This window comes from Corvus hawaiiensis, chromosome Z (assembly GCF_020740725.1).
Source record: "Corvus hawaiiensis isolate bCorHaw1 chromosome Z, bCorHaw1.pri.cur, whole genome shotgun sequence".
In the NCBI taxonomy this organism is placed as follows: Eukaryota; Metazoa; Chordata; class Aves; order Passeriformes; family Corvidae; genus Corvus; species Corvus hawaiiensis.
Window position 1 is genome coordinate 46606532 of NC_063255.1, and position 26597 is coordinate 46633128.

The 26597-nt window shown below is 38.8% G+C and overlaps 2 protein-coding genes across 5 annotated transcripts in view; one reads left to right on the top strand and one right to left on the bottom strand.

The window, feature by feature from the left end:
• Positions 1 to 48: 48 nt before the first annotated feature.
• On the top strand, positions 49 to 21303 carry SMC2 (structural maintenance of chromosomes 2). 2 transcript variants are annotated; one of them, XM_048290552.1, is made up of 25 exons: positions 49 to 139; positions 730 to 971; positions 1867 to 2016; positions 2607 to 2729; positions 3655 to 3693; positions 3878 to 3988; positions 4172 to 4216; positions 4729 to 4962; positions 5604 to 5753; positions 6411 to 6644; positions 7496 to 7655; positions 9563 to 9680; positions 10362 to 10500; positions 10748 to 10867; positions 11207 to 11411; positions 11998 to 12133; positions 13121 to 13245; positions 14095 to 14288; positions 14579 to 14722; positions 14968 to 15162; positions 15724 to 15924; positions 16745 to 16861; positions 18132 to 18292; positions 19492 to 19639; positions 20554 to 21303. In XM_048290552.1, the coding sequence occupies exons 2-25, from the start codon at positions 804 to 806 to the stop codon at positions 20716 to 20718; spliced, it is 3582 nt and encodes a 1193-aa protein (XP_048146509.1). In that variant the 5' UTR covers positions 49 to 139; positions 730 to 803; the 3' UTR covers positions 20719 to 21303. The 2 variants fall into 2 exon arrangements, with proteins under 2 accessions (XP_048146509.1, XP_048146508.1); XM_048290551.1 differs by having other exon boundaries at positions 72 to 139; positions 766 to 971.
• Positions 21304 to 21985: 682 nt separating this feature from the next.
• ECPAS (Ecm29 proteasome adaptor and scaffold) overlaps positions 21986 to 26597 on the bottom strand; it is a 60364-nt gene continuing 55752 nt past the window's right edge. For all 3 annotated transcript variants that reach the window (XM_048290549.1, XM_048290548.1, XM_048290550.1), the window contains 2 exons: positions 25619 to 25690; positions 21986 to 24781 (listed from right to left, as the gene is read on the bottom strand). In XM_048290549.1, the coding sequence (XP_048146506.1) occupies positions 24642 to 24781; positions 25619 to 25690 (212 nt within the window). In that variant the 3' untranslated portion in view covers positions 21986 to 24641. The remainder of the gene's footprint in view (positions 24782 to 25618; positions 25691 to 26597) is intronic.

The following is a 26597-nucleotide window of genomic DNA, read 5'->3' on the forward strand; positions in this document are numbered from 1 at the left end:
GGGGGTGGCCGCCCTCAGGCACCGCCCCTAACGGCTGCGGCGCTTGGCGCCAAAATTCGATCCTGGCGGGCGGCGGGAGCGGTGCCGGCCAGGGCTGGGCGAGCGAGGCGCCGGCGGCGGGGAGCGGCACCGGACAGGGGTGAGCGAGCAAGGCACCGGGACCGGGGGGGGGGGAGGCGGGGCTGCCCGCGGCCGATTTGGCATCAGAGCCGGTAGGGAGGGCTCGCTGGAGCAGGGTCACTGGCAGGGCCGCGGGGGCAGCGCGATGAAGGCGGCAGGGTCGGAGGTGGGGCTGTGATGGGCCCTTGTTCGCGGTGCCTCAGCTGAGGCTGCCGCTTACCTGGGATTTGCCCCTCCCGGGCGGTATGGCCGAACGGGTATAGCATTCCCGCAAGCGGGAAAGGCAGGCTCTGCGGTGTTCTGAAACACCGGGCCTTTTCTTGCCTTCGCTGGCGGCCCGCTTGGCGACAAACCGTGGCTTTCCATGAGACTGTACCCACGTGTCGTGATAAGCTTTGTGTAAAGGCACGTCGCTTAGAAATGCTGAAGTACAGGTTATTGTTGGGATGCTGCCTGGATCTGTCGTCTACTTGGCTTTTTTCGTTTATAAATGCATTATATTTTTGTTGTAAAAGACATACATTCTTTCGATTTTCTCACACGTCTAGTTGTTTGTTTGGCAGTGTGATTCATTGGCTTATTCTTTTTTCTTTACTCTGAAATATGTAGGATTACAATCCAGATACCTTTCTTACTGCTTCTCAGAGGAATACTTTGCCTGGTCCCTTAGGAAGAGTGAGAAGATGTACATCAAGTCGATTGTTCTTGAAGGTTTTAAATCCTATGCTCAGAGGACAGAAATTAAAGACTTTGACCCGTTATTCAATGCCATTACTGGCTTGAATGGTAGTGGCAAATCCAATGTCTTGGACTCCATTTGTTTCGTGCTGGGAATCAGCAATCTGTCACAGGTAAAGAGACGGGACATTTAAGAAAGGTCTTCTGCCAGCAACGTTTCATGTTGCTCTAGTGAGTAACCTCCCACGGAAGTCCTGAAGTGGTGCTTCTTTGAAACAAACAGTTTTACTATTTGGATTTTTCGTTGCATAAATCTGGGTCTCTGTCATTGTTGTTCATGCTTACGTTAAGGTTGAGTTACAACTTCATCCTTATACCACAGTTATAAAAAGTATGTGGCTTAAAACAATAGACTAAAAATAACCACTTAAAAGGTAACTTCAAACCGAAGGTCTTTTCCATCTAAAGGTACTAATTTACTTATTTGTAATAAATGTTTTCAGTTCTTGATTGGGTCTTGAAATCTGGCTATCTGGTTCATCATAAAAAATTTAAAAAGTGGTTTTCATGCAATGCCTGCTATTTAAGAGATAATATATCTGCTTTATTCTCATAAAAAACTGTGTGCTCTGACACCAGTTTTAATCTGTCTGAAGGTGATTTTTTGATTTCCTTTCTTTCCCATCCCTACCTCCCCCCAGTTTTAGACAAAGCCAGCAGACCCCCAAGGAACACTTTTAATCATTTCCCTGTGAACTGCATTGTGAAAAATAAATGTCTGTTAAATAAATTTACTGGTGGCTGGCTTTTTTTAAACACGTATGCAGTGTTTGTCTGGAGCCCCATGCAGAAACAATTAGCTGGATAACTAAAACTAGATTGGTACACACGGCTAGTGGTTTTACAATGATAATGCCTTGAAGCTCCCATGTGTCACTTCACATGGATTCTTAAATATACAGCTAGACCTTCATTTTTTTCATTAATTTCTCCAAAACCTACAGTAGTACAATGAAAATGTGAAATTAATTACTTTCAAAAAGGTATATATCTGTTCCCTGGACTTAGGTGCGAGCTTCCAACTTGCAAGACCTAGTTTATAAGAATGGGCAAGCTGGAATTACAAAGGCAACCGTATCTATTAACTTTGATAATTCGGACAAGAGTCGAAGTCCCCTGGGATTTGAAGCTAATGATGAGATCACTGTGACTAGGCAGGTGAGTCTTTAACATCTGTATTTTTTAATAACCTATATATATATACATTTTTACCATGCTCAACAGAGTGGTCAAGGGAAAAAAGCGTAATTTTTGAAGTCCTTGAGTTTCTGCATTAGAGGCAAGGCTTCTACATTGCCCCCACAGTGTAATTAGTTAGCTACTGTAGGAGTAGATCCAGTGTGCTATCTAGAAATGTTCATAAAGCAAGGTATAATTTTCTATCTTGTGGTTTTTTCTGCTTTCATATCTTCTTAATATCTGAACTGTGTGTTAAATTTGATCTCCAAAGGAACCTTTATTTTTCTGATGAAGATGTTGGGGTTCTGGTTTTCGATTTTTTTAATTGGTTGGTTTTTTAAAGAAGAGTTTTTGGAAAGTTTGTCAGTATTGTCCTCAATGACTAATTTTTCTTATATTTTAGTTAAATATTTTAAATGTCAAACAAGTTGTGTTCTGATGTTCTTCATAGTATGCACATACATGTGTATGCAAAGATATAATACATGTGATTTTCTCAGATTTTTTAGTCTTTATTACAGTTTATAGTCTCACAACACCAAGTGGTTTTTTTTGTCTTTGTTCTCCAGGTTATTGTTGGAGGTAGAAATAAGTATCTTATCAATGGTGTTAATGCTGCCAACAGCCGTGTGCAGGATCTCTTCTGTTCTGTTGGACTCAATGTCAATAATCCTTACTTCCTTATTATGCAGGTATTGTGTGCATCTTTATAAAATCCAGAAAGAATAGGACTTGCACTAAATTTAAGGCAGGTGAGATAGCGGAAGAACACTTAATTTCCTAATTAGAGTAGCATCTTACCAAATAAAAACGAGGCGTCTGGTAAGTAGTTAATATTTCCAGTCCAGCATAGTTTGGCTCTAAAACACATCTTGTAGCACAAGACCTCGTGTGGCCCTCATGTTACCAAACTTTTCTAAAACATGTGCCCATCTTATTTTCTATTTTTTTTTCTGCTTAAGAGATAGGTATTGCTTTTATTATTATGCTAAAATGACAGATTTTATTTCCTAGTCTTTATGTTCCATGTTAGACAGTATTTTGAATGAAGCTGAGATATGTACCTTCTTAAGTCACAATTATCCAAAGAAGGCTGATAAATTGAGAAGGCTCTGTTAAGGACTAGGCAAATCCTTGAAATATTTGCAAGGAATAATAAAACAGAACAGAATTTATTGTTTCAAATGTAACTGTCCCAGGAGGATGGCAAATATGGGGACAGTTTTGTATATATTCTGTTTCTCCCTATTACATACGAGCTACATCACCAAAAAAGCTGGTTTATGATTAGGAGCTTATTTAACATCAGCAACCCAGTAAGACTCTAGAATATATATTTGTATTACTCCCTTAAGGAGTAATCAGTACTGTGGAGATTGAGCCTAAGATACGATGTAAGGGCCATTTCAAGCATGCTACCTGAAAGAGTGACATATTTGAACTTTGAAGAGCAACACTATTTAGTAAACTAGTTTATTCTTGTAGCAAAAAAATTTAAAAAGTGCTTGAACTTATAATACAATGTATAAAAGTGAGTGGGGGGTTGGGGTTTTGGTTTTTCTTTTTACTACTGCATAGTACTCAACCACTGTTCTTATTTTATCTTTCTGTCACCAGGGACAAATTACCAAAGTTCTAAATATGAAGCCACCAGAGGTAAGAAAGTTGTGGGAGTTTTTTTGTCTGAAGTTTTACTGAACTGATTTGAATGATAAGAATCTATATGTTGGGAGAGGGATAACAAAAATAAAGGTGTTGGAGGGAGATGAGATGTTCAACTGAGTTGAACCAATCTAGCATAAGAGGAAGCATCAAAGTTTTTTGCATTGTTTCATTTTAGATTTTAGCTATGATTGAAGAAGCAGCTGGTACTAGGATGTATGAATGCAAGAAAATAGCTGTCCAGAAAACCATAGAGAAGAAGGAATCCAAACTGGAAAACATTCAAATGGTACTACATGTTGAAAAATACACTTTCATTCATATTTGTTAAAGATAACCGAGCAACTAGTTTAATGTGGATTTTGACTTGTAGAATGTTTCTTTTCTGCATGTGGAACTAGACATGCATAGACATGTTTAAAGTTTAGGGTTCGGTAAAATCAGAATATAAATGTTCTGCTATGTGTTTCAGGTCTTAAATGAGGAGATCAGTCCAACTTTACAGAAACTGAAAGAGGTATGGAAAAATTAGAAGGGTGGTAAGGTAGGCCCTTCAAGTACTGAAAAAATATTTTCAACTACCCTGCACCAGTATGTTTTGGCTAAAACAATCTCATGTTTTCAAGCTCTGTAGAATCTTATAAGAGAGCGAAATTTTATCATCTTTCCATGTACAGAGACTGTGACATTTTGGACCTCCAGGAAATTCTAGAGATGCAGGAAGAAGGAAGAAAACAAGAGAACAAAATAAAAATATGTTTAAAAGCGTCTTAGTTCTTAAAAAACTAAGTCAAGCGGTATTTCTGGTGTGCAATCAATTATATGAGTATTGATTTATCTGAGATTTTTCTGAGCAGGCCTGCAATGTTTAATACCAAGTATACTAAATAACGTGGAGGATCCTTCCTCTTACTTTCAAATACCGATGTTTAGAGGTGCTTAGAAGATTTCTATAGTAGTCTAATGTAGCACTGTTTTTCCATCAAATTTTAGAGGTTTATTTTCTTAACTTTATTTTTGTCTGTTCAGGAACGAGCATCCTATCTAGAATACCAGAAAATACTACGAGAAATAGAACATGTAAGCCGCTTTTGTGTAGCTTATCAGTTTGCTGTGGCTGAAGAAACAAAGATGTCCTCCGTTGGCATGTTAAAGGAAATGCGGTCTGATGTACAGAAGTTTCAGGAATCCATGGCTGAAATTGAACAGAAGGTAAAACAACTTAATGAAGACATAGCAGAGATGGAAAAGGAAAAGGATAAGGTAAGTGAAAACAGAATTGTGCTCATCTGAATACCTAAATACAAAGAATTTTAAGACATGGGAATTATTTTTACAGATAGTATCCCCTTTTCTTCTTCTGGTGGGTTGTTTAGATTATGCGTTGTTCATTGTTGGTTTTGGCCATTGTCTAGAAGACATCCATTTAAAGGGTGGTTTTTTTTGCCTGAAATGCAAATGAAAAATAACTGAAGCATAAAAACTGTTTGCCCTCAGGTTTCCACTCTGTGCATTCAATGGTTAAGTTTTGCCAGAGACTTTTTTCTCCCTTTTTGTTGATGTCTCAAAAGAAGAGAAAAGTAAGCAAGCTTTTGTTTGACAGTAAACAATATTGACTTCAATTTTGGGGGCAATAAATTTAACTAGCTACTGAATGGCCCATAGAGTCTTTGGATGTCTAAATCCACAGTGTCCCATCTTATGGAATGATGTGGTTCTTCAATAGTAGCTTCAAGTTAGGTTGTATTACAGAGGGAAGAGATGTTCTGACCTGTTTGTGTTGGAGACTACTGCCTGCTTGGTCAGATTTTCTTCTACATAAAGCTGTGAACAGAAGATGAAATATTACAAATACTGTATTGATTTCAGAGGCTAAAATAAAATGCCTTCATTACTGATTGTAGGAAGTAGGTGGTAGACTTCGTGCACTGGAAGCTGCTCTTTCAGAAAATCAAAGAGTTAATACAAAAGCACAAAGTGCTCTTGATCTCAAGAAGCAAAACTTAAAAAGTGAAGAGGTTAAGTACAAGGAACTGGTAACACGTATGCAGAAGGTAAGATACTTGTATATAATTTTCTTTACATACTAAATTAATTCAGATTGTGGGAACAGCTGGTTTTTCTTTCCTGTTACGGTATGAAGAATCCTATGATTGGCAAGAATTACATCAGGAAAGCAGAGACAAATGTTAAGGGCACTGTTTAATTTGTATGGCATAGGTAGTAGGTTCCCTTTAGAAACACACATGATGTAAATACAAATAAAGTGCAATTCTTCATGGTTCCAAATTTTCTGTTAAGCTCAGCAGAGATCCCTATAGCTTCAAACTATTATGCTTTCTGGACGTATGTTACTCTTAAAATTAAATGACAAATCTCTGCCTTGAATATTTTTGACGGTATTTTTTATGCAAGAGGATCGCTTTTTAATTATTGGGAAGAGAGAGATAATTCTCCTAGTTCTTGGGCAGTTGTTACCGCTTCCTGTATTTCATCTGTCTGTAGATATTCAGTACGCTCAGGGGCAAGTAACACATTTGAAAACATGCAAAGACATGTTGCAAGATCACAAAATCTGACAAAGGGTCATAGAAATGTAGTTGATGAAACTACTTGTTGCTCCTCACCTAAACAAAATGAATTTCGAGGTAATGGACTCAGGTTCCCTTTTAGTTTTTTTATTTATTTTTTTGTTCTTTGTTTTGCTGAAGGATTCTAAAGCATTAGTGTCAAAGGAGAATGAGGTAAAGAATTTAGAGAAAAAACTAAACATTTCAGAAGAAGAATGTGAAAAAGATGCACGTGCTTTAGCTGCAGCGCAACAGCATTTTAATGCTGTGTCTGCTGGCCTGTCCAGCAATAAGGATGGTGAAGAAGCTACTCTTTCAGGACAGATGATGATCTGCAAAAATGAAATTGGCAAAGCAGTAACAGAGGCTAAACAGGTAAGGAGAAAAGCTCAGCCTGTCTCAGACCTGCCTTCATGCTTTTGAAAATTGTCTGAAAACCAGTTGACAAACGCATGCTTGAAAGATCAATGAAAAGAGGTGCAGAATATCTGTGCAAGATATTTTACATTTCGGCATACTCATTAAGCTAACTTTTTGATAAAATACAAACAAAATATCCTTGCACAGAAAAATGCTTTAGCATTGCTGTGAGGAAGTATTAGAAAGTGGCATTTGAGATACAAAGAAGGACTCACTGTACTCAAATGATCAATAGTACTGAATAGGAAAAAATTAAGACTGTTGTCCGTGATACACAATCAAACTAAGAGATTTCTACAGTAAAACTTAATGGAATCAAAATAAAGATGCCTGAGACTGTGAAATGGAGAGTTTAGAAGAAGCTATTTTCTCCTTAGTTAAATTGTATGCTCATCACACAACTGAAAGAGATGACACTTGTTTTGTCTTAAGATAGAAAACCTCTGCTGGGGTGGCTCTGATAGTGGAGTTTAAATTTTCAAAGTTCACTTTTCCTTGTCTCACTTAAGGAGAAATTCGTCTCCATTAAGTAAAACAGTAGCTGTATCCCACCTTATTTTACTTTGTTTCTTCTCAGACTCTGTTCATGTTCTAATATGTTACCATCGTTAAATACAAGATCTATGTTTTTGTTTCCAGATGACCTGTGCCATTATTTTCAAAAGCCAAGGCTGCTTTTTGTCATATCTGCAACTAGTGGAAAATTATATAAATTACATGGGCAGCTTGATAGTGCAAGTGTTCTAAATTTGCACCTGCAAGACTGTCTTTGAAGCTCTGGTTCCATATTTGCTTGCTCCTTACAGGCTCAAATGAAGTTGAATTATGCACAAAAAGAATTAAAGACAAAAGAAGATGAAGTTAAAAAGGTGGACGAAGGCTACAATAAATACCGAAAAGCATTGGAAGATGTTGAAAAAATGAAAATAAGCCTAGAGAACAAAATAAAGGAGCTGAACTATTCAGGTCTGTACGGACTTCTGATGCGTAATGTTGGGGCAGTATACAAAGGAGTATAAAAGTATCATGAGTTGACCCTGACTGGATGCCAGGTGTCCACCAAAGCCATTCTGCCACACCCCTTCTCAACTCGACAGAGGAGACCATACATGGCAAAAGCTCGTGTGTTGAGACAAGGACAGGGAGAGATCACTTGGCAATTACTGCCATAGGCAAAATAGACATAACTTGGGGAAATCAATTTAATGTAATTTCCCAGGCTCTATTTCATTCCTGATCTTCTGTACCTCCTCTCTGTGAGTAGTGCCAGGGAACAGGGAATGGGGTCTGCAGTCAGTTCCTCACATGTTGTCTCTGCCACTCCTTCCTCCTCAGGGGCAGGACTTGCACCCTTCCCCTGCTCCACCATGGGGCTCCTCCCAAGGGAAGCAGTCCTTCATGGACTTCTCCAATGTGAATCCTTCTCATGGCCTGCAGTTCTTCACAAACTGCTCCAGCATGGGGTGCAGTCCCTCAGGAACAGGCTACTCCAGTGTGGGTCCCCTGTGGGGGGTCACACATCCTGCCAGCAAACCTGCTCCTCTGTCCATGGGTCTAAAGGTTCTGACAGGACTCTGCTCCAGTCTGGGCTTCCACAGGCTGCAGGTGGATATCTACTACACTGTGTACTTCCGTGGGTTGCAGGGCACACCTACCTCACCATGGTCTGCACCATGGACTGCAGGGGAATCTCGGCTCCAGTGCCTGGAGCACCTCCTGCCTCTCCTTCACTGGCCTTGGTGTCTTCAGGGCTGTTCCTCTCACATATTGTCACTCATCTTTCTGGCCACTGCAGATAGGTTTGGCTTTTATTTCCCCTTCTGTAATATGTTATCCCAGAGGCTTCACCACCATCAGTGATGGTCTTGGCCTTGACCAGTGGCAGGTCTGTCTTGGAGCTGGCTGGAGGATGCAGAAGCAAAGGAAAACAAAAAAAATTATGCTCTGCTTCCCATCAGGAATTAGGAGGCAATGTTCAACTCCTTCCTGTGAAGTAGGACCTCAGTATATGCCTAAAGGCTGTTTTGGAAGACAAAGGCCTTAATAATGGATGCTTCCTCCTCTCGTCCTTTCCCATAGCTTTTACTAATGAGTACACCTTCGTAATAGTATGGAATATCCCTTGGACCCCATATCCTGGCTATGTCCCCTCCCACTCTAATGCCCACCCACAGCCTACTGGCTTTTGGAAGAGGAGCTGGAGGGACACCCTTGATGCTGTCCCAGCATGCTTAGCAGTAGCCAAAACTGTGTTACATCTATGCCTTTCTAGTAGAAACACAAAGAACAGCACTATGAGGGCTGCTGTGGGGGATGTTAACTCCATCTCACCCAGACCCCAGTGCAGGAGGGATGTGAAAAATCAAGTATGCTGCTTTCACTCATAAAGAAATTTCCCTGATCTAGGCTCTGCAAACTCTTAAATTTCCACAGAAAGCAGCTTAAAATAATTTGATTTTATAAACTTTGTTTGGGCCAAATGTTTTGAAGTTTGATGGCACAATTAAATTCCAGGTAAAATTTAATGGGAAAAGGGACCAACATCCCTATTGCTTACTGGTTTTCTGTACCTAAAACACTTCTTAGAGTTTGTTTCTCATGCCAGGTAACATTTGTTTCAGACACTACACAAAACTGTTGAAATTCCAAGTAACCTTTAGGGAAGAATATGACACTTTGAAGTTTTTCTTTGCATGTTTGGTGTCATGATGGTATGAATTTTTTTAGTCTGAAAATTTACAAAGAATTTTAGGAAGTCTTCTAAGTAAGTATTCTCTATGTATATGTAGATAAACAGTGTAGAATACCAATTTTTAAGCTAACGGATTTCTCTGCTCTGGTTATATGTCTACTACTTTTGTTCAACTCCGAAGAAGAGAAAGGAGAAGCCCTCCTAGCAAAAAAGAAGGCATTGATTTCTGATATCAGTCGGCTGAGAGAACTGAGCGAAAGTTTAATGGCAAAGTTTCCTTATCTACATTTTACATACACGTAAGATCTCAGCATGATCTTGAAAGAGGTTGGAAAGGGCTTTTGGGGGCCTTTTACCAGATAATTCCACCAATGTCTTAGCTCTTGCTTTCCTTTTAGTGCCAGTCAATAATGACTGTCTTACCTGTGCTGCAAAGTGAAGGGGGAAGGTGGGGGGGAAAGTCAGGAAATGTTACAGTCTTATCAAAGTCACTAGAATTTAAGTTTTGTCTGATGGCATTTTCAAGTCATAACTTCAGTATCTAAAGCCATAGAATCCAAAGGTCTAAACTGCAAAAATGTGTAATCATTGTTTCCTGCCTGTGACGAGTAGACTTGGTCTTTGGAGGTCAACTCCAGTCAAGTATCTATACCCCCGGGTTTAACTGTTTGTGTTACAGGCTGAACATATTCTTATAGCTGTGGTAATAACAGAACCCATTGGAAAAATCAATTGAAAATTGGGTGAATAAATCAGGAATTACATTATTTTAATGACTATATAACTGACTCTTTATTGGCAAGTCTTTTGCTGTGAAGTATTCCATTTAACCATTTTTTGCGTGGGGTTCTCTTTCTGATAGAATTTAGAATTGCTTATACCAGAATAATAAGCATAATGAGTTTTAAATATAAATTTTTTTAAGATGTGTGGGAGAAAACCAAACATGATTCATTGTCATAATTTATATTTATTTTAAGACATCCAGAAAAAGATTGGAATCTAAACCATGTGAAAGGCCCTGTTGCATCTCTTTTCACTGTGAAAGATCCATCCAATGCCAAAGCCCTGGAAGCAGTGGCTGGAGGGAAACTCTACAACATTATTGTGGACACAGAGGTAAGTTTATTGCTTTAGTACAGAACTCTGAATTTTGAGATGTGATTGTATGATTTGGGGTTGGCAAGCATGTGCCTTGTTACTGAATGCTTGAGAGGGGTTTGGACACATGTACATGTTTAAATTGGGTCAAGGAAGTCTTGCATAGTTGGTGGCAGCAGTGTGTTCTTCTTCCAGTGCCCTATTGTCTCACTTTACAAAACCCCTTGTGTACTCAGGTGTGCTTTGTAACTATTTTTCATTTGAGGTTACTGGCAAAAAGCTTTTAGAAAAGGGTGAACTACAGCATCGATGCACCATCATTCCATTGAACAAAATTTCAGCCAGGTGTGTTCAAGAAGACACGGTCAAGTTGGCCCAAAGCTTGGTATGTAAAAAAATACGCTCTTTACACTTTATTTCTTCTGTCCCATTTTCAATTTATTTCTGTACTAAAAACTTGGGATTCTTAATGGTTTTACTAATATGAATTTCTACAAGGTTTGAGGGTATATTGATTTTGTTTTCCTTTGTATCCTTTCAGTTACGTGAGGTTTAAGTGGGTATTAATTATTCCACTTATAACTGAAATAGTTTTAAAATGTAATGATACTTTTAGAAAGAGATTTTATCAACAAAAGACAGAAATCACTGATTGAAAGGATCTGAAAGATTTGAAACTTCTTATAAGTTAAGGTATATTAATTGCATTTCATTTGATTTCTAGGCTGGCCGTGCTAACTTGCATTTAGCCGTTTCCCTAATTGTATATGAATCTGAACTGCAGAAAGCAATGGAATATGTCTTTGGAACAACACTGGTCTGCAACAATATGGATAATGCTAAGAAAGTGACTTTTGACAAAAGGATAATGACGAGAAGTGTTACTCTTGATGGAGATGTGTTTGATCCCCAGGGAACTCTGCATGGAGGCAATTGCTGGTTCTACTCATATAATAATACTAACAACAATGTTGTGTGTCTGTTGATGTGTTAAGGGCTCTTGCATACTTTTTATAAAAATGAACAGTGACCTTTTTGTTTAGACACATACCGGGAATAATCTGTTTGAGCTAAAATTGTCTTCAGCTGAAATAGTATTAATTAGTTTAAGAAAAAATTAATGACAAACTTTGCATAAAGTAATTTAGATTTTTAAATACTTAAATCTTATTTGACTGTATAATCCTGTTGGAAGCAGAAGTGCTTGGAATTTGAGCACTTTTTGAAGTAATTCATCATTGATTTGCAATAATTTCATAAATTCTGAAAAGTTAGTTGTTTGCTCAAGACATGCATGTGTAGTGTTCAAAGCCTGCAGAACTAAGTTCTGTAAGAGAGAAGGTAGTCTTTGTCCACTGAGAACTCTGACTTTAGCCTACCTGCCTTATCTGTTTCTCAACTAAAATAAATCATCAACCCGAGTCATTATTAATGTTTAGAATTTGCAATTACCAATGGTGAATCCACTGGTCTAATTCCAATTAGCCTGGGTTTTTATTTTTTTTCATTTAACAGGTGCATCCTCACAAGCTGCACCAATATTGTCTAAATTCCAAGAAATGAAAGATGTTGAAATAGAACTCAAGAAGAAGGAATCTGAACTTGCAGCTGTAGAGAAGGAGTTGGCAAGCTTGATGACGGTTGCTGATAAGTAAGGTTTCCACTATAAAATGTGTATAATCTCTCTTAATGTGACTTAGTAAATTTAATATAACGAGTTGTTTTGAGAGGCCATAGGGCCTTTTGCAAGTGTAATATGCAGAAGATAATTCCCTTCCTCCCTCTCCTCCCAATATGATTGGTACGTTCAATCAAAAAGCACATTCAGTTTTTAGGTAACACCAAAAAAACCTTTGTTTTGGATAATACAGGAAAAAAAAGGGTACACATTGATGTCTGCTTTAAATTGGTTGAAGTTTCATGAAGTCTGTTGGAGAATGGGTCTGTTCCAGACATATCTTTAACATCTGTACAGAATTCCAATTTGTGGTCAGTCTTATTTTTCTTGCAAGAAAATAAAAAGATCATAAAAACGAGTATCTGAGTGATACTGCTGTAAGGACTTAAATAATTTTAAGTTTATTTGATTTTCAGCTACTCAATTACTGAATACCGTATTAAAAGATGAAATAGAAAAATATGTTCAGTCAGTTCTGCAAAAATGCCATAAGGAGGTAGTGTTGCATAACAGGCTATCTACCAGCTGGATTCATTTTTTCAAGTTGTTTTGAGCTGCAGTAGACTTCCAGAAATATAGCCAAGAGGAGGAAGGAACTTTTGCTTTTAGATATCTTTTCTTTAATTCTTCAGCTTAACATCTGTCATACTGCTGGTTGGAAAAAGAAGGTGATCTCTAAATTGTTGCCAAATTCCATGTGTTACGTTTGTTTTTAATGTGGCAGATCAGGGCTAAATGGCAGGAGCTGCATATATAATAATTTACATGCCTACAAACCTCACAATTATTATCAAAGCAATTCTATCAGATTTTCATTCATTTGAGCTTATTTGCCCTACAGTCATCACTGTATCTCACATAAGAAATGGAATACAGATATTTAGCTACTTACTTCAGCTTTGAAAGTGAGATGCTGGGTACCCTTCCATATAGCAGTGTGTGTCACTACTCTCTCCAAAGGTACCAGTATCTGAAGCAGCAATGGGAGATGACGTCTGAGGGAGCAGAGCTGTTGAAGCAGCAGCTTGATCAAAGTGCTTACCACAAACAAGAGGAAGAGCTGCTTGCCCTGAAGAAAACCATTGGTGACAAATGTGTTCTTACTCTTTTAACTGAAAACTAATTGCTGAGAATGAGATGGATATCGGGCTGTTTGAGTAACAGAATCTTTATTTAAGAAAGAAATACTTTTCACTTTGGAAATACTAGCTTTATATTTTGGAACATGTAACAAATGCAGAATCATAGTATACTTGCATAGAGGTGATTCGCTTACAGTTGGTCATTCTCTTACTGTAAAGGTTATACTCCTATATAACCTATATAAATGTTATATTCCATTTAAAAATAATTAATACTTTATAATAAAGGAAAATGTGTCTTTGCAGGGAAGTTTAAAAATGGATTTAATCCCATATTTCCGTAATCCTTGATTTTTTTCAAGCCATCTGTTCTGTAGATATTTAAGGTTAGTAATGTAGTTTTCATGACAAGAAAGCATTGAAAAGAAGTTGTGTTTCATATAGCTAAGGAAAGACAAAAATGCCCAAAATGCAGCAACAAGTAAAATATCTTAAAAAAAAAATCACAGACGTGATACATATCTAGGCATAGTATTCTAGGGATGAGGTGATATCTTGTTAGGTAGCCATCTGATTAATTATTTACTGATCCTGAGACTTGCCATATTTTTCCCTCTGTCAAAAAAAAGGTCATATTTCCATAATGGCTGGTTGTCTCTTTGGTCCCTGCCAATCATTGGTAGCAATGGCACAGTGTCTTAGAGTAAACATTAAAGTATCTGGCTTCAGCAATTACTGAGTGTTCAACCACTTTTTTTCAATTGGAGGCAAAGAGAGAGTTAGTTGGTGTTTAAGATGTAAGTTTAAAGATGACAACAGTGCCCCATCTCAGTATTCTACTTCTTGATTCAGTGGAGTGTGAAGAGACATTAAACAAAACGGAAGAGAGCAAAAAGAAAGCAGAAGAAAAATACAAGGAATTAGAGAATAAAATTAAAAATGCAGAAGCGGAATATCTAAAAGAACGAAAAAATGCGGAGCAGAAGCTAAATGATGCCAAGAAAAGGGCAGATGCTTCAAGCAAAAAAATAAAAGATATGCAGCAGGTAAAACTTCACCTCTGTTGGCAGTTTTCTCAGTGTTAAAAGTGGCTGCAAAAATCAGGAAGTTTGATTCTCCTGAGGTTTTGATGCTCTCAGTTTTTGGGCTTAATGTATTACTGTATAGTCACTGACATAGGCACTGTCTGAGGTTTTTTCTGTTTCTTTGTTTTTGTGAGATTGCACCCTTGCTCAAGAACGGGTACTGTTAATCTTCTACAGCATTTACTACATCAAACCGAATCTTAATTCTTTCCATTTAAATATAACTAATAAATTGGAAAACATCTCTCTAGGAAGTCAAAGCTTTAGTTCTGGAACTTGAAGAGCTGAGACAAGAACAGGCCTCCTATAAACAACAGATAGCAGCTGCAGAGGAAGCAATCAAATCCTACCAGGAGCAAGTTGATGCTATGCTGGCTGAAGTGGCTAAGACAGAGGTAAAAGTGAATACTGTGTTTCATTATCCGTTTTGATGTTACTGTGTGTGATCCTCTGAACCTCACATTATAATGTGCATTTTTTTCTCAGACTTGCTTACCACAATCATTTAGCTGAGGTAGTTACTTTTTTGCTTCAAAATTTCACATGTGAATTTTTTCTCCTTGCTGTGTCGGTTCTAATAAGGTTCTAATGCCAGCTTTGTAAAGGAGGCCAATAAATGTCTGCTGATTTGCTTTTTCAGGAATCTGTAGAGACATCACAGAAGGAGCTTGCCAAGCAAAAGGAAGTAATTGCATTACATGATAATGCAATTAAAGACAAATCTGCAGAGATGGTAAAATACAGAGAAAAAAAAAATGAATTACAGCTTAAGGTTAAAGAATTAGAACACAGCATCACCAAATGTCAACAAGACGCTGCTGATGCTGCTGCCAAGGTATTTCAAGAGTGTGCTTTTCTTCGTATCTTGTGACCAAGAATGGTTATTTCCCTTGCCACAGGCAAAGGAAAGAGCCCTTTTTCCCCCAAGCACTGTCATATTTGCAGCTCTCAATGTGAAAAGTTTTATCTGAGGAAGAGGGAGTGGAAATTGTACATTGTAAAAGAGCTTATCTGTATGGAGTAACAGAGGGTAGATCACAGGAGAAAGTGATCGGTAAGAACACTCCGACTGTATGGACAAATTAGATAACTAATTAAAGAAGGTAATTCTAAGATGCAGTGACATTGGTATAGTTCAGATGTAGAAAAATAGAGTTTCAAGTAAGCAAATGAGATATATGTGAAAGCTACCTTAAATTCTTGGTTCGCCCACAGTCAAGGAAAGCACACAAAGCATTGTAAAGATATGTACCTGTGCTGCATTGGGGTAGAAGAATTAATGTGGTAATCTCAGAATGTAGGTGGGAGGCTTTTCCTGGTTTGTTTTTTTCTTTAAATTTTAGTTCACATTTGAGAAGTGTGAGGAAAAAGCCTCAATATATCTTTTTGTTTCCAGGTGGCCAAAATGCTGAAAGAACACCAGTGGATAGCTTCAGATAAAGCACACTTTGGCCAGCCAAACACACGCTATGATTTCAAAAGTAGCAATCCTAAAGAAGCAAGTCAGAAGCTGCAGAAATTGCAGGAGCATAAAGAGAGGTTGGAAAGGAATGTGAACACGAGAGCTATGAACATGCTTTCTGACGTAGAGGAGAGGGTAAGCATTCTGTGCTTTAGCCTATAAAGATTGGGCAAGCGGGTCATATGGTATATACAATATATACAGATATATATATAATGTAGCTTTATGTTTTCATATGCTCTATTTCTCAGTACACCAAAAATGAAACTAAACCTTCATGAGATAGCAGGAAATCTTTTGCTGGTTGTTTCATACTAATCTTACATCTTTGAACCCTTCATTGGCACACCAGGTTTCTAAGTTACTCATAATGTTGACTTTGGATGGTGAAAAATACTACTTTATTCCTTCCTACTCCAGTCTATCCTAAATTGAAGCATTAGCAAGCTTTGTGGCATCCATTAGAGTATCTGAGAACTATATACTGTATTAAAAGTTGCAGACCAAAATAATATTCATCTTCAAGCATGACAGCTTGATGGTGTAGCAGGGTTGTCTTGAATTAATCTGTATCTTCATGCTATTCCAGTATTGTCTCAAAACTGCCCACTGATTTTACCCTTCAACTGTTCTAGTGCTGTTTTCTCCTATCAGCCTGCAGAAGCATCCTTTCTTCTACAGAAAAGCAAATGAGACATGATTAACTTGGAAGTGCAACTTTCAGAGCAGTGTTGTCTTTCCTCTTTGCTGATTTTTGAAAATTCTGTTGCTTTAATTAGCAAATAATCCCAAAATGTACGTCCTTCATGCAGCTAAATGAATGCACTGGCTTTTAATCTTGTGGTTAATGACTATCTCATAGCTACACTATGACACAGTGAAGCTGTAAGATTAGCACAAAATGCATTTGAGCACAAAGTTCATTGAAATCAATCTTTTCTTCTCATTGCACCAGTACAATGACTTAACAAAGAAAAAAAGAATTGTAGAGAATGACAAGACAAAAATTCTTGCAGTTATTGAAGAGCTTGACCAGAAGAAAAAAGCAGCTTTAGATATTGCTTGGAAGAAGGTATGACACTTGAAATTTATCTTCATGTTTTAGTAGAAGATCAGATTTATCTTAGATTACTGTTTTGCATATTTAAAAAAAACCTTCTGTTTTCAGAACTAATATCCCTGACCTATGTTTAAAAATAACCACTTTATCTCTCCTGTATATTCCCACTTTTGAGAATAAGACATGAATTCTCTGAGAATTGTAAAGGTCCAGTTAAACCTGCAAAACTACTTTCCCATTCCCTTTTAGTGCCCACAAAAATTTCATGAAGGTTAAGGTATATTGAAATACAGTCAGGTTATATTTTTGGTATTTTCTTTTTCTTAAACCAGTATCTTACCAGAGATAAAATTTTCTGGTTCTGTGTAGCCCTCTACAGTGCAGGGCTGTGGACCTGGGGTACTGCTCTTGTTACTGTCAGGATACATAATATTGGGGTAGAGCAATGTCTGATTTATGTTTCTGTTACCTAGGCACTCTGCCTTTTTACCAGTTGTCTCATATAATGAATTATAACAACAATATAAAATTATCCCTTTTTACATGGAAATCTTTTGACACTTTCTTTTCTGCTGTACCAGCAGAACTTGTACTTTTTGGCCTTTGAGAAAATTGATTTTAACAAAGATTAAATTGCACATAAATGAAGTATCCATTTAATTATTAATTATCCTGCCTGTACTTAGGATATCACTGACAAAATGGTACCTTTTCATTGTAAAAATCATGTTTGGCAGAAATTAGTGAGCTGTAATTCAAAAGCATCACGCATGGTGGAATAAGTGTGTTTTCAGATAAATTCCTAAACCTAGGAAATTTTAATCCGCAGTTATAAAGTTGCATCTCATCCCATACCTGGACATTGCTTAAGTAAACCTGGGAAGAAAAAGAGTGGGGAGGATGCCAACGTGTATCTCTTACATGGTGCTTTGTACTTTTAGTAGTCCATTAATTAGGAGAAATCACAATTCATCAGTTAATAAATCTGAGGGCATACCCGTTTCCCTGGCTGATAGCATAAAGAAGCCTTCCAATACAACTTTCATTTGATCCTTCTAAAATGCTTTGTATGAGGTGTCATATATCCTTTGGTGTTGCTTCTCTCTTCAGTACAGAAAAATAAAAGCTGCTGGTTTCTCACTGTCCTTGTGTGTCACATGGAAGTCACGGTGTTGAACTGTGCAAGATGTCTTGAATGTCGTGCTGCTCGCCACTAAGTTTTCCACTCTTTGTGCTCTTGATCCAAAGCACATTCATACATCTTTTGTGGTCTGACTTCTAGGTGAATGAAGACTTTGGTTCCATTTTCTCAACACTCCTACCTGGAGCCAGAGCTATGCTGGCAGCCTCTAAAGCTAACAATGTCTTGGTTGGTATGGAGTTCAGAGTTGCCTTAGGAAACACATGGAAGGAAAACTTAACAGAACTTAGTGGAGGACAAAGGTTGGTGAATTCATTTGTTTTCCATTGTCATTGTTTATGTAGTTGATATGTCTTAACTAATTAAAGTTCTGAAAAGCAAACAATTAATCTTTTCCTTGTCAAGTCAGGGACTCTGCCTTCTTCCAAATGGACTCAATATTGGAAGCACTATTAATGCATTCTGACTTAGAACAATGGTTTATTTAGATTTTACTCCACACAGAAGTGGCAACAAAAAAATGAATTGGTGAGAAAACCACCTTTAACTGTAGACATAATGTTGAATTAAATGGTCCTCTCCTTGAGTTGTAACCACAAAAATCTATATAGACAAGTATTTCCCAGTATAAAAGTAGTTCCATGGCAACAGTTTTCTTCTCCAGTGTCTACTGTGTAGAGCGTGTGCTTCTTTGCAACTTCTAAGGAAAAAAACCTTAATAAACTGAAAAGCAGAAACAGAATTTGGGAAGAGGTGAGACAGAGATACAGAACTTTCTAAGGACAGAATACTTCAAGAACCAGCCATTGAAAAACATCATTGCACAACTCAGAATTGAAAATAGAGCAAGAGCATAATTTTAAATATCATCACCCAACTAATTTGGTCTTTCAATAAGAAGTAATATTTGCTGTTTCTAACAGAAGACTTCACATTTTGAAATGGGAAGCTGTGATTCCATTTCTTCAGAATCATAGCAGTAATGTGCTTTTGAGAGAGCATTTTAGAATCATAGAATTGTTTAGGCTGGAAAAGCTCTCTTAAGTTCGAGTCCAGCCATAAACTTAACAGTGCCAGGTCCACCATTAAACCATGTTGCTAAGCCCCACATCTACATGTCTTCTAAATCCCTCCATGGGTGCTGACTCAACCACTTCTGTGGGCAACCCATTCCATGCTTGATAACCATTTCAGTGAAGAAATTTTTGCTAATATCCCATCTAAAGCTACACTGGCATAACTTGAGGCCATTTCCTCTTGTCCTGTCTCTTGTTACCTGGGAGAAGAGGCCAACCTCTACCTGGCTACACCCTCCTTTCAGCTAGTTGTAGAGAGCAATAATGTCCCTCCTTCTGTCCAGGCTAAACAACCCCAGCACCTGCCCCTCATCAGACTTGTGCTCCAGACCCTTTACCACCTTTGTTGCCTATCAAACAATTGCTTTCAAAAGCCAAAGCCTTTCAGATGAGACTAAATCATAACTTTCTTGTCTCCATACTAGATCATTGGTGGCCTTATCCTTGATATTAGCCATGCTCCTCTTCAGGCCTGCCCCAGTTTACATCTTGGATGAAGTGGATGCAGCCCTTGATCTCTCTCATACCCAGAATATTGGGCAGATGCTTCAAACTCATTTCAGACACTCCCAGGTATGATCTTGAAATTATTGAGGTAATAAAAGGGTTTGGGTTGGATGAAACCTTAAAAATCACCCAGTTCAATTCCCTGCCATGGGCAGAGACACCTTCCACCAGACCAGATTGCTCAGAGATCCATCTGTTATTTCCAAAGGCAGTATGGCACTGAGGACTCTGAGCTGTTTACGTCTTTTATTCTAGGGATGTGTGTTATATTTCTGAGTTACTTCAATTGAAAGCTAGACTGATGATAGGACAATGGTGAAACTTAAATGTTGTTGCTGCACTGGTTAAAAGGGAGCAATAGGGAGGAGTATCTGTGGTATGCTCAATTTCAGGCATGACAACATCCTGAATTCTTTTTTCCTAGAGTTCTTTAACCTGAGGTTAAAAATATTCCATGTTGACCCTATTGAAATAAGTCAGGCACTACTGGAAAGAATCTCTGTATCATTGTGACCTGTACATGAAAAAAAGGCAGTATCTGTCTCTATTTGATGGAGACAAATAGGACATGACCATTCCAAATTATGAGAGTGAGAAGGGGAACATTTGTTACCAGTATTGTAAAATGGAGTAGTGTCTTTTGACTAGCTAAGATCCCGCATTCTTTCATAATTAGTGGCACTGTTTTTTCCCAGTGTTTCCTTCCACCATGAACAGGGATCCTGCATTGTGGGCTGTATCCCAGGCCAGGTGATGGGATATGGACAGAAGTGTCATTAGCTGCAGAAACAGTGTGGCGTTTGGGTGTACGTTGACCCGTGTAGCACATTCTCTTGGGCCTTAGTTAGAGTATTTTAAGAATTATTACTGAGGTATTAGCCAAATGAAGGAAAAGAAGTCCTCTCTTTGGAAGCCTTTTCTAGTGTTGTTTAAAGTCTTTATTTGGGTAGCAACATTTAAGTGTTTCTGGTTTGTTTTAGTTTATTGTGGTGTCCCTGAAGGATGGAATGTTCAACAATGCAAATGTCCTCTACAAGACCAGGTTTGTGGATGGTATATCCACCATTACAAGATACACTCAGATTCAAAACAGGAAAAAAGAGCCTGCCCACAAGAAAGCTGAGAAAAAACGTACAAAAGAGTGAAGAGGACCTGCAGAGCTGGGAAGCAGTGGTCCTTGATGTGCAGTAGTACCTTCTTAAGTGTTCCCCGTTGCTTTTTAAATTTTTTAAAACGTCTTTTAATGTTTTAGCTATTAGTTCATATCTGCATCTTATTAAGAACTGAAATGCATAGGAAAAAGTCTGTTCTATTAAGTAAGCTGGACAATTTCAATCCTCTTGGTGTGCTGTAATGCCTGTAAATCCATAAGCATTTACATATAAATGTATATAAGTAGTAGCTTTAAGTTTACAAAGCTTTTTAATTAATGAGGAAAATCTGATTCAGCTACCAGTGTTCTACAGCATTCAGAAGACCTGTTGTAAAGTGTAGTAACAATCTTCCTTGCCTGTTGTCAAATCCCAGAGAAAAGTGTCATACCAATTGTTGGTATGTAGTTTTTTATTAAGGAGCAAAGCAATCATCAACAACTAACTTCCAAGCTATTTTTACAATTTCCTGACTTGTTGCTATTAAATATAAGTACATAACCTGCTGATGTGTGTGCTTGTTATTTTTCACTGAATAGCGCCTACTCAGAATTAAACCCTTTCTCAATTTTGAACTTACTAGAATGTATCCTGCTGCTTTCACTGGCCAGAGATGACATGTCTGTGGGGCTCATACCCAAACCACAGAAACCCAGCTTTGTCACAGCACTGCAGAGCAGGTCTCTGCTCACCACAGCACAGGACCTTATGCCTGGTCTGTGTACAGTGGGTATACAGACAGCATTTCTCTTGCCAGATGATGCTTCAGCCACCTGGTGGCCAGCCAGCATCTGTGAGGTTTGTGTTTGTGTGCTCTCCTCTGCTTACTTCATTTGTGTCTTTTCCTTTCAGAATTCCACGTAGAAAAGTACGTATAATTGAGATTGTACTGGGGGGAAACGTGTGCATGTCTGGAGTAATTTGAAAATATTAAAGTTCTTGAATATTAAGTAAGTTTTCAATCTCATGGCCTCATCTACCACATATATATAACATATATATGCAGTCTTGTATAATATATTAAAAAATGTGTCTATGTAATACAGATCCATGTCCCCTAACTCTGCCTGGTTGCAGGACACCAAGCTATGGGTTCAAAAACACACAGTTCCTTCCAGGGCTGCAGAGCCACCCTGTGTCTCCATGAGGCGAGGGACCTGAGGGCCAGCGCAGAGCACAACAGCATCACACTGAATCTGGAGAACAGCAACGCTATAAAACACTCACTGAAGGAGAAAAAACACTACCAGTTACTCCAAGGAACAGGTCATGCAGATTTTATTTAGTTTTACCTTTTTGGTAAGCAGGAGGGTTTTCTTTCAGTCAGACCATTCACATATTTGGACAGTACAGATTGCAGTGAATTTGATGGAGATCTTGCAACATTAGAAAACTTTTCTCAATATACATCCATTTAAGCAACAGCTTGTAAGTCAGAGCGAGAGTGCTAGAGTTGAGTCTGCGCACTGCACTCCAGGTATACAAAGCATTGCAGCAGCACAAGAAATGCCCGTGCTGGGCAAAGTACAGTGTGTTTTACATAGTGCAATCACTTTTAGAGGAGAAACTCTAGGAAGGCCACATCTATTGGTTTTTTTTTTTAATCCTATCAAGTTTACAAATGCGAGGGGGGTAGAAATCAAACCTCTGACTTAATTAACTTTTGTACAGGTAGGTTTTGTGTATAGGCACATGCTTTAGAGAGGAGCTCTGAATCTGCTCTGTAATCACAAGAAAGACATATTGCTTTGTGATTCAGAAAGTGTCATACCGTCTCTAACCTTCCTAACACTCTTGGCCAGAGTTGTTAATCCAGCTGATTTATAGAGTTCCTAGAATACACTCTTCCCTCTAGTGTAAATCCCCAATAGAGAAATTCAGGTTGCTATTGACAATGATTACAGTTATTCTACGTACAGTCATTTGACCATACTAGGCATTGCCTCGGAAAACTCCAGTCCACAGTGAAAACTCAAATTACCAGACATGGAGGCTCTTGCTTTTCTGTTACTGTCACTCACCCATATGAAAAAACCCAAGTCAGACAATGAACTGCTACAGCAAAGCATCACTGGTAATATTCACCTAATACAAAAAAAAAAGAGCACTCATGACACTACATGTCACGGTAAGCAAGTTTTTAAAGATACTGCAAAATGATTTGCCCAGTAAAATTTTAAAATGTACACTGTGCTCAATAGTTCAAACTACACGTAAACAAAGGCAGCTCCCTGCAACAAGGTGTAAATCAAAACATTATAGCACCAGCTCCCAGCACCAAGGAGTTGCCCACTGACCAGTTCTAGTGTACAATGCAATAGTGCTCGCTGAGGTTTCTGCTACACGAGAGCCACAGTGGGACAGCTCTGCCCATTTCTTCCTGACATTCTCTTACCCCATGTGCACAAATCACATTCTTCCCTATGGAGAGCAAGTCAGACAAGATTGTTACAGTACCAGGAAACACTGACTGGGGAATGGCACCTGAGGGGAAAGTAGGTACTGCATACCTGAATTTGAATAAATGGACATGGAGGAAATGTGATGTCATCTGAGCAATCCTCTCCCTAACAGAGCAGATCTGAAAGGAGCTGCAGACTGCAAGAAAAGAAATAAGCCTTCCTGTGCTGAAAGCCATGAACATAATATTGCCCACACTAATGATTTTATTTCACCGTCAGCAAAGCATTTATCCCCAAAAAGCTGTACACATACTGGTCAGATTATGGAGCAGTGCTATCTTCACACTATTAAAAGTCTGTTGCTATAGTGGTCAGATTTGTCTTTCGTCGGAGGAGGGGGAAAAAAAAGGAGACAGGCAGCAGGGCCACATCACCATATAGCAATTTTACTCCCATGTTACTGCAGATATAATCTTCTTAAGTGCAAATTGCTAGAAACCAGCATGACTTGGGCTCTGATAAATGACAGATGATTCAGTTTCTTACAAATATTGACAAGTCTAAATTGTTACAGGTTTCCAAAGCAATAACAGGTTTACGAACAGGAAGGGAATAAAACATTACCACTATTAAAAAAATGTGTCATTTCAAACTTCAAACGCTCTTCAAAAACATACCTAGAAAAGATTGGGGCTTTTTTTTTTAGTTTCCTGGAGCTAAGGAGTGTCCATGCAAAACAATTTTGAGAAGAGCAGTGTTCCACCTGGGTACCAACTTGGCTCAACTTTGTCCCACACAGCTTAGTAAAGTGCTCTCTTGTGCATCCTTTGGGGGAAAAAGTTCTCATTTTAAGTTTGGGAGGCCGAGGTTGCCAGCTGGGGAAGGCATAGTCTCGGTCAATCCATGCTGAGGTCAGAGGAGGAAGGAGCGAAGTTAACAGTACTCTGCCTTTCATAATGCACAGACAACAGGCTGCAAGGGAGGAGCAAGCAGAAGCAGAGGTGGGTGTCAGATGAAACCCTGCCCCTGGTAAGCCACAGGAGTTTAACACAGGCCTCATCAAGGGAAGCATTTTGTTCTCTACAGATAACAAACACCAGCACTACTGGAGTAGACACCAGTTAAAAGATCTCTACATACAAAAAATGTGAAAACTAAATATGCTTTTCACTTTCTGTGCTGGTGGTTTTTCAACTATTTTTTGGAAGGACAAAGGGGGTCTGAGTAACATTCTTCTGCCGATTAAAAAAAAAAAAAAACAAAAGCATTTTGCCCCTGCGTTTTTTATGTTGCACACTTACAAACATTCTAGGGCAGACAGAGGTATTTGCTGATAAAATAACGATCAGTTTAAGAGTAAAAATAATATTAATGGGGAAAAGAATTTAAGGCATTTTTTATTTTGGCCAGGAATGATGCATCCTACAGAGTAATCTTCATTTCCCCACTTGGTTTTCAGACCACTGCACTTTTTTGTTTTTGTTTTACATGGCACTTTGAAATTTGTTTTACAATTTAATCAAGATTTTCAAGTGTTTTCTTCAACACAAACGCCCTCTCTTGTAGCTCAGGTCTGCTATCTGATGCCATCGTAGACAATGAACGAATGAGGTGCTCTCTGCTTTCTGGTGTCAGGCTTTCCCACTGTTGAGCTTCTGTGCAGATAAAGACAGACAGACATTGGACATGAACACCAGAAAACAAACAAACAAAATCCAGAAGGACATTCCTTTCCCTAGACAGACTAAGAGAGTGACTGCTTCAACCTTTCACTCTCCATACTGTCCATACACAGTCCATACAGTGCTTCCAGGGGAACTCAGATTCACCTGGATGCTTGGGTGCCTGTGCTGCCTCCTGACAGGGAGTTGTGCCTCTCCAGACCAGGCATCACTGTCTAAGCCTGCAACACGTGAACACAAGGGCCTGAAGAACCAAATGTTTCCCATGTTGCAATTGGCTCATGAAAAAGGCATGTAAGATTTTTACTAGAATAAAGGAAGCATGAAATGCTAACAGAAACCCGAAGGAAAAGCTTGCTACATAACAACTGCAGACACATATGACCTTGAGACCTAAGAAGATTCACCCTGTGAAGTCAATCCTGCAAGGCTTGAATACTAAATAAAAATGAGAAACCAAACTTGACACTGAAAAGGTAAAAATCACTCTTCTGTACTAAGAGGAGCTCCCCCCTCTATGGAGCTTGAACATAACACAGACAGATCAGACGAGACAGCTCTTGTGTGCTCCATGTGGGCCCCTCCCTGCTGAACATTTTCCTCACCAAAGGAATATGCAACAGTGTTTTAGAACTTGGGATTAGCCTCAGTTACTTCAAGCCCTCTCCTACTTCCAAGTCCCAGCTTCCCCAGAATCACCCAGTGCTGCAAGCAGAAGGTAAGGCCATCTCTACAGGATTCCAGGCCATACAGCCAGGTGCCATCTTTAGCAAACAGTGGCTCTTCTAGGTGGCAAGCAAAAAGTCTCACCTTGTAGTTTGGTGAGCAGCAGTTGTATCACAGACAAAGCTTCTGTTCTTATGGATGTGTAGCTTTTGTTTTCTAAGGGATTTAAAGAAAACAGACAAGAAAACCCAAAACCACAGTGAGAACCAAATGCACTAACCTTACAAAAACCAGTCACCTCTGTGATCTCCAGACCATTTTTAGTAGCACAGTTCACTAAGCTCTTGTTTGTGCTGTCAGTCTGCAGTGCTCTTCAGTTAGGCACATTTGAAAGTCAACAACTGGAGGCTGACAACTCAATGTGTGCATTTCCTCTGCCACTACCACAGAGCTACTGCTCCTTACGTATTCCAACAGGGAAAAGAATGCTGCCATAGCTGCAGTGTGATGGCAGACAACTTCTGTGCATAATAGACTGTTCTGGTGAGTTGTACTGGCTAGAAACCATACAAATGGTAACAATCAGCTTTAAGTGAGGGTATGCATGAACCCTATGCCAGCCATCAAGCACAAACGTGTCACAAAAAGTTACTTGTTCTCTAAACTAAAATCTTATTAAGGTGAGGACCCTAGTCCTCATTCCATGAGGACTGATACCTAAAAGAAACTTTCTCCAAAGGGGTCTCTGAATTGGTAGCTAGCACTAAAGTAGGTGCTGTCTTTAAGCACATCAGAAACAAGACCACATGCAGGTACAAGATTGGGGGTACTACAGTCACAGGACAAGTGGGAACACTACTAAAGTAATGAAGAGGCCCATGACTGTCAACATGACACAGGTAGCACTTATATCCCCTATATATGGATGCCTTGCTCTGGTAGAGCACAAACTGCCTCTAAGCCTTGGAGCTTCATGTACTGGCTGAAAAAATCTGCAGTATCTTTTGGATACTTGGATACTATAATCTTGGATAGACAGTGCATATGTATCTAAAAAGTCTGAACAGTGGAGGAGAAAAGCTTGTGTTTCATTAAATCAGGAATGGCTTGATTATGTTCTGAG

Bases quoted from the DNA above. Each gene is read 5' to 3' on its own strand.
- SMC2 (XM_048290552.1), top strand. From the start codon at position 804: ATGTACATCAAGTCGATTGTTCTTGAAGGTTTTAAATCCTATGCTCAG. The intron at 10,501-10,747 runs GTAAGTTTATTG...TTTTCATTTGAG, and splicing joins ACATTATTGTGGACACAGAG to GTTACTGGCAAAAAGCTTTT. The intron at 11,412-11,997 runs GCAATTGCTGGT...TTCATTTAACAG, and splicing joins CCAGGGAACTCTGCATGGAG to GTGCATCCTCACAAGCTGCA.